Source organism: Caretta caretta, chromosome 7, assembly GCF_965140235.1.
Source record: "Caretta caretta isolate rCarCar2 chromosome 7, rCarCar1.hap1, whole genome shotgun sequence".
NCBI lineage: Eukaryota > Metazoa > Chordata > Testudines > Cheloniidae > Caretta > Caretta caretta.
In genome coordinates, this window is record NC_134212.1 from 35,210,618 (window position 1) to 35,222,414 (window position 11,797).

At 39.5% G+C, this 11,797-nt stretch overlaps 1 protein-coding gene across 5 annotated transcripts in view; it reads left to right on the forward strand.

Moving 5' to 3' along the window:
* PTPDC1 (protein tyrosine phosphatase domain containing 1) overlaps nucleotides 1-11,183 on the forward strand; it is a 50,211-nt gene extending 39,028 nt beyond the window's left edge. For 4 of the 5 annotated variants that reach the window (XM_048858437.2, XM_048858438.2, XM_048858435.2 and 1 more), the window contains 3 exons: nucleotides 933-1,118; nucleotides 4,174-4,284; nucleotides 10,064-11,183. In XM_048858437.2, coding sequence (XP_048714394.1) covers nucleotides 933-1,118; nucleotides 4,174-4,284; nucleotides 10,064-10,180 — 414 coding nt within the window. In that variant the 3' untranslated portion in view covers nucleotides 10,181-11,183. The other variant, XM_048858436.2, reaches the window with a different exon arrangement.
* The last annotated feature ends 614 nt before the right edge of the window (nucleotides 11,184-11,797 follow it).

An 11,797-nucleotide genomic window follows, 5' to 3' on the forward strand; every position in this document is an offset into this window, starting at 1 on the left:
TATGTTCCACATATAATTGGAGGGCACTGGACTGTACAATTCATGTTGCCCTTCTGATCTAAAAAGCCACTTTCATTGCAGCCGATTAACGTTGATAGTTTTGTAAAAGGGAGATGTGATGGGGTGTGCACCCCATGACAGCCCTGATAGGGTTAATAAGGGTCTGAGAGGCCAGTTGGGTTACCCAGCCTCACCTGCAAGAGGGAGGACCAGGATTAATTGAGTGAAGCCAAGCTGGGGAAGGGCTGGGATAGCACTTTGTAAACCCAGGAGGGATAGCAGAAGGGAGCTGCAGTCACTCCCTAGGATGAGGGAAGTTGTCAGGGACAAGGAGGAGTGTAAGCCCTGAGATTCTGCCCTGGCATAAGAAGTCTAGCAAGAGGCTAGAAGGGGGTGGAGTAGCACCAGGAGCAGAGTCGGCTCCCATGGTAAAACCAGAAACAGGCAAGGGAAGGCAAAAGGCTGGGTAAGAGGGAGCCAGCAACTGGGTCAGGGACTGATTAGACCTAGATTGCTGGTTTTAGGGTTTCTCTGGGCTGGAATCTGGTGTAATGCATGGACCCTGCCAGCTGCTGGTATAGTGGCTCTTGAGCCCCAAGCTGGGGTTGGACACCGTCTTAAGAAGTGGTCCTGTTGGACTTCTTTAATTCTGGAAAGGGGTGGACTAAATGGTGACCTCGCTGGAGGGTCAACTTACCAGAATAAAGACTATTGCAGAGCGAACAGAAGGGGTGACCCAATGCTGGGAAAGTAGATCTCATAGTTCTAGGCAGGAGAAGGTACACTAGCAAAGAGTGGGAACCCCATTACAGGAGGAAATATATTCATGGGGCTGATAAATGTCTCCTTTGTGCATAAGTCTAACAAGTGCTGCTAAAAGCAAAGACAATCTTAGCAGAAGTAAATAGATGGTGCATTTTTATTTTTGTTAGAAAGAGCTGAATTCTCGAGATGGAGCTTGGGATAGAATTTGTGCCGAGAGAGATCCTTTTGTCCTTTGCAGCTTGATGTGGTCCTGGATAGAGCAACTAAAAGAACCTGTTATAACCAAAGAGGATATTGACATGATGTCAAAAAAATGCACAGAAACACCAGAAACTCTTAACTTACTAGAAAAGGTAAACACTGTATATGTCAATTCATTATTTTACTGAAAAGTACAGTTTATTAACTCAAGCTTTGCATCAGTGGCCCTTAAACAAGGAATTTACATTTTTAAAGGTAAATTGCAATGAAACAAATTTCAAGCTTCATAAAAATCAAATGAAAATGTATCTTGATAGTTCACAGTAAGTTTTAATCAATGCTTAGATGCTCTGGTGGTGGGTCCTTTAGAAAAATCCAAGATAGATAAAATCTTAGAACTCTAGTCAATAGAAACTTGATTTCCATGTGCACTGGCTGGAGGTACCACAGCCTGCTGCACCTTGAAATTCAAAGAGACAAAAGGCAAGAAACACTTTCCCTTTAGCTTTCCCTAACACCAAATCTGGCAACAGTGCTTAATATTGACCACATTATAGTCCTGTGGATCTTCAAAGTACTCTGCAAACATCTAATCCTGTAGCACTGAGAGGGTTGGTGCAGAGGGTATGAGTAACTGACAAATCCAAGTAGTAAATGCTTCAGTAGCCTGGCCAAGTTCCATTACCTAAATCAAAGCTCTGGACTTCCATATTCTCAGATCATGATGGGGAATAAGTCATTCTGCTCTGAAACATTCGCATTATGTTTTCTATAAAGCAATAAATCCTTTTAGCTATTCTATCTTTTCAGAACATTTCCTTATAAAGAGAGTTTTTGTGTTCTAGAATTCTCAGTCACATGACAAATTTTCCAGTTCTTTGGATGTTCTTTTTGTTTCTGGATTATTTGTGTAGAAAGTAGGGCACGTTCTAATACCCCCCTTTGCTCACAGTTCCACATTTCCTTGAGCAGCAGGTAGCGATTGCCTTCTCTGCAGTCCACTTCCATGACATTCAGCTTCTCTCAGTTCAGGGTTTTGAAATGTCATGCTTCTTCCTGAACTCAGTTCATCAGGGTTTTATTATTTTGGCTGAATAAAAGATAAAGTAACTGCTTGATACTTGAATGTAAACTAATCATCAAAATTAATTATTTTATCTTGCCCATTTGTTGTTTATCTGCCTACATTTGTTGTTGTAATGTATGTTTGCCCTTAAAAGCTGCCTGCCCAAGTGGAGATTGTCTCCTCCAAGATTTGGTGGTGAGCCTAATGTGGAAGAGGAGATAAGCTGCCTTCAGAACACTATTTCCCTCATCCACCCAGACACTCTTTTTGGTACCCCTCAGAGACCTTTCTGTGGGGTTGTGATCCACACTGGAAAGGGAGCTGGGCAGGCCAGGGGTGGGAGTGGGATGTTAATTGAGGAGAAAGGCTTAGGAGTATATACTTCCCTGAGCCCTATAGTCTTTCCTAGGAAAAGATAATACAATCTGGAGCTGTATAATTTTTTTGTGCCCTTTCACAATAGGGCTTCCCCCAGTCAGGGAGTGGAGTCTAAGTGGACAGCCGTGAGCAGGAGAGTCCATAGTACTATTGGATCTACTGCAGGGGTGGGGGGGAAGCCCGTGCATGGGTAGCCCTGACCTCCTAGAAGTTTCAGAAGATCCATGGGGTTTGTGTCATGAGGCTACCCACATTCTGCTGGAGAATTGTTGTAATAGTTGCGCCTGCAAGTTTTACCCCAATTGTGAGCTCAGTTGTAAGAAGTGAGTGAAAGTTCATAAAATGTCACAATAACCTATAACAATAAATATTGACGGGGAAAAGGTACAAAAGGGAGACAGACTGAATTAGTCCAAACAAAAGGGCCTACCGAAACAACTCAAGAATTGTGTTAAGATCATACCTCATAAACAAGAGAAGTATGGAACCAGATATTAGTGAACCAAAATTGCTGGAAATTAGGCCTAATTTGGTGGACAAAAAAATAGGAGGATGGATTATTCTACTCATCACTCCCTTTTGGAGTCCTTAAAAAATTTTGAGGGAAAGTTGGGATGGACACAAATGCTGGATGACTGAAAGAGAAAGGAAAGGGAAGAGTGAGTTTCATCATGATGATGGCTGCCATTCCCACCCTCTCCTGAAACTCCAGGATCCAGTGTGACACCATTGTGCCTCCTTCATCCTAATCCTGAGAGATATTCTGATCATACTGGCCCAGAGAAAGGGAGACAGATGACATTGCCACCTCCACTAACTTTGGCTAAACCCCGAATGTTACCTGGGATGTGAAACTGTCAACCTCCCTCACTCCCATTGTGTGTCCTTTTCGTTCCCCTCCTTATTTCATCTCTCTCCTTTTTCTTTCTGTTTAATAAGAGCTGGGTTAGCTGGTCAAGACTATATTTCACAACACTCCTGTAAGCCTCTGGCCAGAAAGAGGCAGCTAAAAGCAATTTCCTGAACATCACAATGCTAGTACAAGTTTACCAGGTCTCAGAGGGCTGGAAAGGCCATTTTTTCCAGCAGTGAGATTACAAGCAAAAGTTGACACCAGAGACAGAAGCTGCATTTTCTATCTTTGCTGTTCTTCTCTCTTCCCTCTTGTGTGTGTTTGTCTTGTTTTGTTTTTTTAGAAAATGAAATCAGACTTTAACAGCAATAACAACAGTCCTAGTCCCTCTCAACTGACTTCTTCAGTTTTCTCCAAAAGGACAGTTACCATTTTTATCATCATCTTAAAGACTTTAAAATGGGTTTTTCTTTCTAAAGATTATCTACAGTTAAAGGGAACAAGAGAGGTCATTAAAATGAAAGCCTTAATACTTTACATTTCAAATGCTGTAACAGTTTTTCCTTTTTGTATCTTTAATGGTGTATTTGCCATGGTACTAAGCAGGTTTAGGTCTCTGTATACCAAACCTTGCTTGAAACTGTTTAATATTGTACTGTTTCAGGGTATGTTGACACCTTTGGCCCATATTTTTCATCAAAATTAACACAACAGAACCTCTCTTCCCATTATGATTGAACAATTATGTAAGAACTCTGCAGGAGAATCCTTGGGGAATTTATTCCCCTGGATTTTATTGCAAGAGGGGGTAATGTGATCTACAGTTCTTGGAGTACTTTTAAAAATTATTTAAATGTTTTCCTTGAAAATCTTTCCTTTTTAATAATTTTATATTTCTTTTACCCACTAGGAACAATATCAGACTATTCTTTGTATTTTCCATTGTGTAGTGAATCTGCAGACAATACCAGCTGATGTGGAGGAAGCCTTACTTACCAGGGCAATTAAAGCTTTCACTAAGGCAAGTAGCAACTCGCCCATGAAATTGTGATTGTGTCGTAGATGAAATAATAGTCTTAGCCAAAAATTTTAGTAATTCATTAATAGTTATTATACTGACACTTCTCTGCTTCAAAGTACTAAATTTTTGTCATAGCAGTCCTCACCAAAGCACAGAAAAATACTCCACACAGGTCAACTGTGGGTGTTGAGTATTGTATGGAGTAAAAATAGTGCCTTCGAACTATTCTCTGGCTTCATTTTTATGTCTTGCTAGGCTGCTTCCACTGGGTAGAAGTTGAAGTTAGACTATTTCAAACTAGAAATAAAACACACACTTTTAACTGTGAGGATAATTAGCCTTCTTTTGTTTGAGTCTCCCCCAGTACCAAGGTGGAGGTTTACATGGCTAAGACTATCTCCGGGCTTTAAGATCTGCCCTGCTTTTGAGGCAGCTATATCTGTGAATTAGGGACAGGCTAAATATCTTTTTTGTTTAGGAGAGTCACATATTACAGACAAATGGTCAATTTGCAAATCCTTTTCTGAGCACATGTAGAGAGCTTATGTCATGTTTGTTTAAAAATGTTTGATGCAAAAGTCAAATCAATGAAAAGCTTTTTGGACTCTGGAGGCTCTTCTTGAAAGCAAGCTGCTGCTTTAAAACCAGTTTAGTATTTCTGTTATCAGAAACACTATTTTGGGACCTAACAGGACTTCTGGCTCTAAGAGCATGCTTCTCAGAAACATGCTGAGCCATATCTTCAGTTCTTTCTGTGTCATTCAGCAACTGCTGTTGCCCAAGGTAGGAAAGAGCAGAGATCTTCAGATGGTATTCAACTCTTCAGTATTGGCCAAGAGGAGACCTAAGATTCATCACACTGATGTCTTCAAACTGCCTCCTTTCAAAACTAATTGGTGCCATGAGTCTTCAAGGGCTGCGGAATATTACTTTGCTCCTTCAGTACCATGTTGTCTGTCTCTGGCAACCAATACCTCTTTCTTAGTATCAGCGTCATTGGTACCATATGCCACAGATTTTTTAATATTTCATATTAATAAGAAGGTCCCATATATTGAGACTTCCATATTGATACTGTTTAGATTGGTTCTGCCCACGTTGGTACCAATTCCTCTCTTAATGCTGGCGGCTTTCACAAATTCTCCAACTCATAGTGATCGCTGCAGAACCACAGTCTCCTCACTTGGATATTTCTCGAGTGTCTACAGAATCTACATCCCTTCTGCTACTGGAACCAAAGGTACTGATTATGAAAACCTCCCTGTGACCATCATCTGTGGTACCAATATCTATTTCTCAGAGATTGGGATCTGTATCTCTGCAGCATGTTAAAACTACTCAGAGATCCATACCACTCTTGGAGGAGTTCTACTTCTCTGCATCTTTGTCTCATGACAGTAGAAGCCCTTCTTCTAGATTCTCTTCTCTTTTTCCTATGCTGGCTCCTGAATGAGACTCAAGAAGGAATCCTTCTCATTATAGATCCCATAATTCTGGTATTTCATCCCATATTGTGGCATTGTATGCTTTTCTTATATGGGATGCAGTCTTGGCCATAGTAGTCAGGGTGGAAGCATCACCATTTTCCTGCTTTTTGTTCATCCAGATCTAGGTCTAGAATTAGATCACCATCTCCTGAGGAACCATCTAAGATAGCCCAACCATGGAACCAGGAGCTTGTCTAGCAATTTGAACAAAAACCTCATACTGAGGAGTAAGATCTTACGGAGGAACATGGGTATCAACCGATTCCTTTGGCTATTCATCTTCCTCATCAGATGAAGCTGTAACACAATCTGTCTTTCCACACTCAATTTCAAGGTCTTTCCAACCTTCTTAAAGGGTATCGGAGATCTTAGATATTCCTCTAAGTTGTCCAGGAAAGGTTTCACAAGTTATCCAGCACTGTGCATCTGGTTTCCCAGGGTTGATTGGTATGGGAAAATGATGAGGCTGTTCTTGAGTCAGTTAAAGATATGTGGCAGGCTCCTGCATCTATTTCAGCCACATCTAAAAGAGCAGATCTCAAATATCAGTTCCCCCAGGGGTTTGAATATTTCTTGACCCCTGGGTCTTTAGTAGTAGTAGTGCTCATGAAAACTCCAAGCAGCCTGGTCCTCCTAAATCTACATCTAGGGTTAAGGAGAGCATAAGCTCTCACAGTTGAATGAAAAACTTCTTCAGGACATCAGGGACAAATTGAAAGCAGTAGCTTTGGAAGGATGGCAGCTGACAAAAACTGCATTACAGGTGTCTTTGGATGCTTCTGACACTGCAGCTAGGACAATGGCTACTGCAATAACTATATGCAGAACATCCTGGCTGCAATAGTAAGGAATTCCAAAAGAGGTTCGCACCATAAGAACATAAGAACAGCCATACTGGGTCAGACCAATGGTCCATCTGGCTCAGTACCAGATTCTTCAGAGGGAAGGAACACAACAGAGCAGTTTTGAGTGATTGGTCCCATGTTGTTCAATCCCAGCTTCTGGGAGTTGGAAGTTTAGGGACACTCAGAGAATTGGGTGATTGAGGACCTTCCTTTTGAGGGCCACGATCTTTCCATCTTGAAATCCGATTAGGTGCTTCATGCACTGAAGAACTTGAGAGCAACCTTTTGGTCTTTTGGCCTCTGTATTGCATACAAGAGGAAAAAGCAAACGAAACCTCTGACCTTCTCAAAACAGAGACTTCCATCTTCATATTCATACTGACAAAGAACTTCTGAATTGTACAAGGAAAAAAAACTCTTTTAAGAAGAGATGAACTATCCATCTACTGTTAATGTGCAATTATTGATCATAGGACCAAAGGCTGCAGATTTGATGCCAGGGTCAAGAGTTGTGGGCTAGTTTTTGAGGATCTATGCCCTTTCTCCCCGCTCTTTGGCAATTGCCTTGTTTGCAGATGCATGGGCTGCAATTACTACCAACCAATGGGTCTTAGAAGTTATAGAGCAAGAGTATTCAATTCAGCACCAATCTATGCCAACTCTGCACCCTCTTCCATGTCTCATTTCAGGGACACTTAACAAAATGGTCAGGTGCAGGAGGAGATACTCTTCAGGGTGTGATTGAGATGATGCCTTTAGAGTTGTGTGGCAAGGGCTTCTATTCCCACTACTTCCTCATTACAACAAAGAAAGGAGGGTGGTATTCTATATTAGATCTCAGAGGACCCAACAAACTCATCTAGAGCTTCAAATCTCAGATGACCACCTTTTTCTTCAGTAATTCCTTTTTCTAGATCCCATGAACTGGTTTGCAACTCCTGACTTGCAAGATGCTTACTTCCATGTGGCAATCCATCCAGCTCTCAGGAAGCTTCTTCATTTCATGGTCAGTGGATAGTATTGCCAGTTCAGAGTCCTCCCTTTCAGTCTCTCAACAGCTCTGAGTATGTTTGCCAAATGCCTTTCAGTTGGAGCAGCTGTGCAGAGGAGGCAAGGCATTCACATGTATCCCTATCTCATTGACTTTTTATGGCTTTTGGTAGCAAATCTAAAGGTCATGCTGTTTCCTCTGAGGCTCTTGAAGTGGGTTTCAGACTATATGAAGATATCCTATGCATTGAATAAACTACCCCTTTCTCCTAGAGTTAGGGCATACTTTATTAGAGCTGTAACTTGTTTCAGGGGGAATCCCTATTTCTGAGATTTGTAGGGCAGCTACTTAGAGTTCTTTTCCTACATTTACCAATCAATACTTCATTGTGGTAGCCTCTAGATCAGATACTCAATTTAGCAAGGCTATGCTACAGTTATTTTAATTAGGACTCCTATCACTCAGCTCCTTGAGAGGTAGCTGTTAGCCAATCATCTACAGTGGGAACTATGTGGACACATGCTTGAAGAAAGAGGTTACTTAACTGACAGTACCTGGAGTTTAAAGTGCTTTTCCCCCCCATGGATCCCACAACCCACCCACTTTCCCCCAGCTACAGAGTTCTTTACTGGATAGTCTATATTAGTGAAGGAACTGAGTGGTGGTTGGGGCTGCTTTGCTCTTTATACTCTTAGAGGGGCACAAGTGAAACTGCTGGCTGAAAGATTCTTGACTTGCATGCATAGGGCATGCAAACCTACACTGGGATCTGTACAGACAAAAGCATTGTAAATTTCATTTACTGTAATGTAAGTCACCTCTTGTGTTTTGGTAGGTCTCAAGCAAAAACCAGGCAGAATATTCATTTTCTGCTCATACTTTTTCCTTGGGCATATTTCAGCCTCCCTTAGGGGAAGTTAAACTTCACTCATTAGGCTGGCATCACTGTCTGATTTGGTTTGGATTCTTCCCCTTCTCTCCCCCCCCCCCCCAGTTAAGTCTTCCCTACTCAGTAATTAGGATTAACATTGTCCTCAACTTTATCTAAACTAACTAAGATGCTTTTATCCGGCCCATGACCTAGTGATTATGGAAGAGTTGTCTATGTTGTTCCTGTCATCAAATAAGGCCGTGCCTGCAAATTATCTAATTATCTCTGAAGGAATATTTGGTAATATTGTAGTTTTACAAATGAAGGTCATTTGCACTAACTATAGAAACTATAGCCCCAGCTCATTTGCACTAACTATAGAAACACAGAGCCTCAGTGTGTATAATGTATAGAACAGAAACCTGTTCTGGTCAGATCAAAATATGGTTTAGGTGAAATAAGATTAGAAAAGGAGTAACAATGTACATTTGTTATGCCCACACACCATGAACAGTAAAGCTAGTAGTGTGCAGAGAACTCTGCATTTACTGGGTCAGATCCTCAGCTGGGGTAACTTGATGTAGCTCCATTGTCAAATACTGGTTATTTTTTGTAGGGCCCATCCTTCCTATGCAAGTTACCATGGAGGGCAGAGGAAACATGTGCTACATGTGAAATCTATAACTATTACTGTTTTGTCCCCCTGGCCAGGAACTAAGGCTTCCACACCATTACCTGTAGATCATACAAGTACTGTGCACGTGGATTTATCTTGTCTCCAATCTGCCTCCCAGATTCACCATTTTCAACTAGTCCCTGGATAGTGTGGTTTCATAACCCATGCTCTCAAGCACTCCATGTGCTGCAACTGCCTTCTGAATTCCCCTCTCATGAAGGAGAAAGTAGTGCCAATTAATAAAACCTCAAATTGTATTTGTTTGTGCTCTTGCAGGTTTGGGTGGAGTGAAAGAATCCAGAGCCTAACAATTTCTCCCAATCTTCCTTGTCCATGGAACTAGAATTCTGTTGGGTAGGGACACAAACGGGAACATGTAGCAGAAGTGAAGTCCCCTCCTGTGTTCCATGGATGCATGGTCTCCATCCACATACACAGGTGGTGGGGAGAATGGGATATATACATATAAACAAGTGATTATAAAAGCAGACGTAAAGGTTTGGAAGGGTTAAATTTAGTCATATGGTGGGTTCTCGTGATGGTGAACTCAGCATTCTTCCTCTGATAAAGTATCTGAAATAATTTGAAAAGAAGGATCATATCTAACGCACAGCCACTCTTCAGCTAGTAGCCATTCAGACTGTAGACATGAGCATGACCTCTCTCCTCCTAACTCTTTTATTTCTAACTGCCATTTTGTTTTAACCTGTCAGTAGATAGAACTCTGCTGTAGTTGTTCAGACCTGTAGTGATTTATGAAAAATACCTATTTCCTGGCTTAAAATAAGTATATGAAAATGCATCTGGTACTTGGAATTTTAAAATATGTATTATTTAGTATTTTCTGTCTTATTGTGCCATGTCATACAGTACTGTAAAACATTCAAATTAATTTTTCCCTTTTCCCAGACGAGTTTGGATTCTGAAAATGGACCACAGGTTTACAATACTCTGAGAAAAGTATTTAAACAAACACTGGAAGCAAAAAGAAAGGAGGCCAAAAAAGAAACAGATAACCCTTCTTGATGTTTACACAGTTATGCTGGGGACTTCAGTGATCCTGTCAAATTAACTTTCATTTACCAGCTACAGTATTTTGTGCTAATTGGCATGTATTGACCAAATTTTAGTTTTAGTTAAAGAACTTTTTTTTTTTAAAAAAAAGGGAGCTGTAGTGAGCCTTATTCCATTTACAGATGTAAAAGTTGATATTTTAATGAGCTGCTACTGTGTGATTGTACTGTAGCATTTGGTTTGAAGCAATATGCTTTTATATTGTGAACTCTGTTTTAAAACTATATTTATTGATTTAGAAGTCTCATCAATAAGCTATATTTTTTTATGTTAAACAATTGCCACAATGTCAGTGCCATGTTATACAATGATCTAATGTATTAATATTTATGTATTAATGTTTACATTAATGATATTTCATTTTACTTTACAGTGAATAAATACTGACAACATTCTGATGTATTTATTGGGTTCTTTGGAAATCTTAAAATAAGATTAGTTGTAGTAGTAAACAAACTTGTAGAAAAAAAATCCTTTATATATAGGCTATAGTAAATCACCACATGTCTTAATGTTGCTTTCTTATGTGTCTAAAAAAAAAAATGCTAACAAGCATTTAACTTTTCAGTGTATGTTGCTTATTTACCACTTTTATATATTTTTAGGTATTTTAATAGAAAAGGTTTCTGAAATTTTATTTTTAAAGGAAAGTTGATTGTATGTTAACATGCTTGAAAGGACAGAGTAATCTTTTCCAACTGGCTAAAGAAACCTACAGATGTTTACCTCATTTGAAAAGTTATTTAAATTTGAAACCTTATCCAAAGGCCTCATTTTTTACTCACGCTGAGTCATAACTTACATGAGTAACCTATAAAAATTAAACCAATGAAAATCTTAAATGTAAAAAGTGTGTTGCAGATGCTAAAGTACTGTGTTGCTTTTTTGTATCTTTGAATGAGATGTCATTTTCTGTTTATTTAATTAAAGACATCTGTGTATACTCAAAGAACAATTTCTGTTTATGGATTAGGATTCAGGTTGGTTCCCCAATTTTCAGGGTTACAGCTCATAATGTAAGATAACCTTAAAAAAACTCTTTCTTGTTCTAAAATATTGAGTTGTACAACACCATCAGTGACTGCATATATTCAGTTAAAAATAGGACTGTTTGCTATGTTAATAATTTATAAATGCTAACTGCATAACTCCATAAACCAAATTCAGAGCCAAGCAAATCAGTTCCTGCCTTTACAGAATGATCTTAAAATGTGTACATGACGTGGAAGTAAAATACTGTATATGAATCGCACCCAAAAACTTTGTAAACTAAAACTCTAGAAAATCACCAGTCAAGGCAATACTTAACATCCAGATTAACCTCAATTCACATGCCTTTATCATCCATATATAATACCCAAGTGCATTCACAGGTTTCACAGTTCCACAAGAAATTCTTTTCAACTTCCAGAATTCAAAAACTTATAAAGTACAGATCCAATTCCTCAGTATCACATGCCTAGCCTTCATTCCAAACAATGGTTTAGGTTGTAGTAACAAATTAGTTATTTAAACTTAAATGTCTATTCATTTTAAGTTTAAATAAGTCTATTAAACTTATGTTCATTG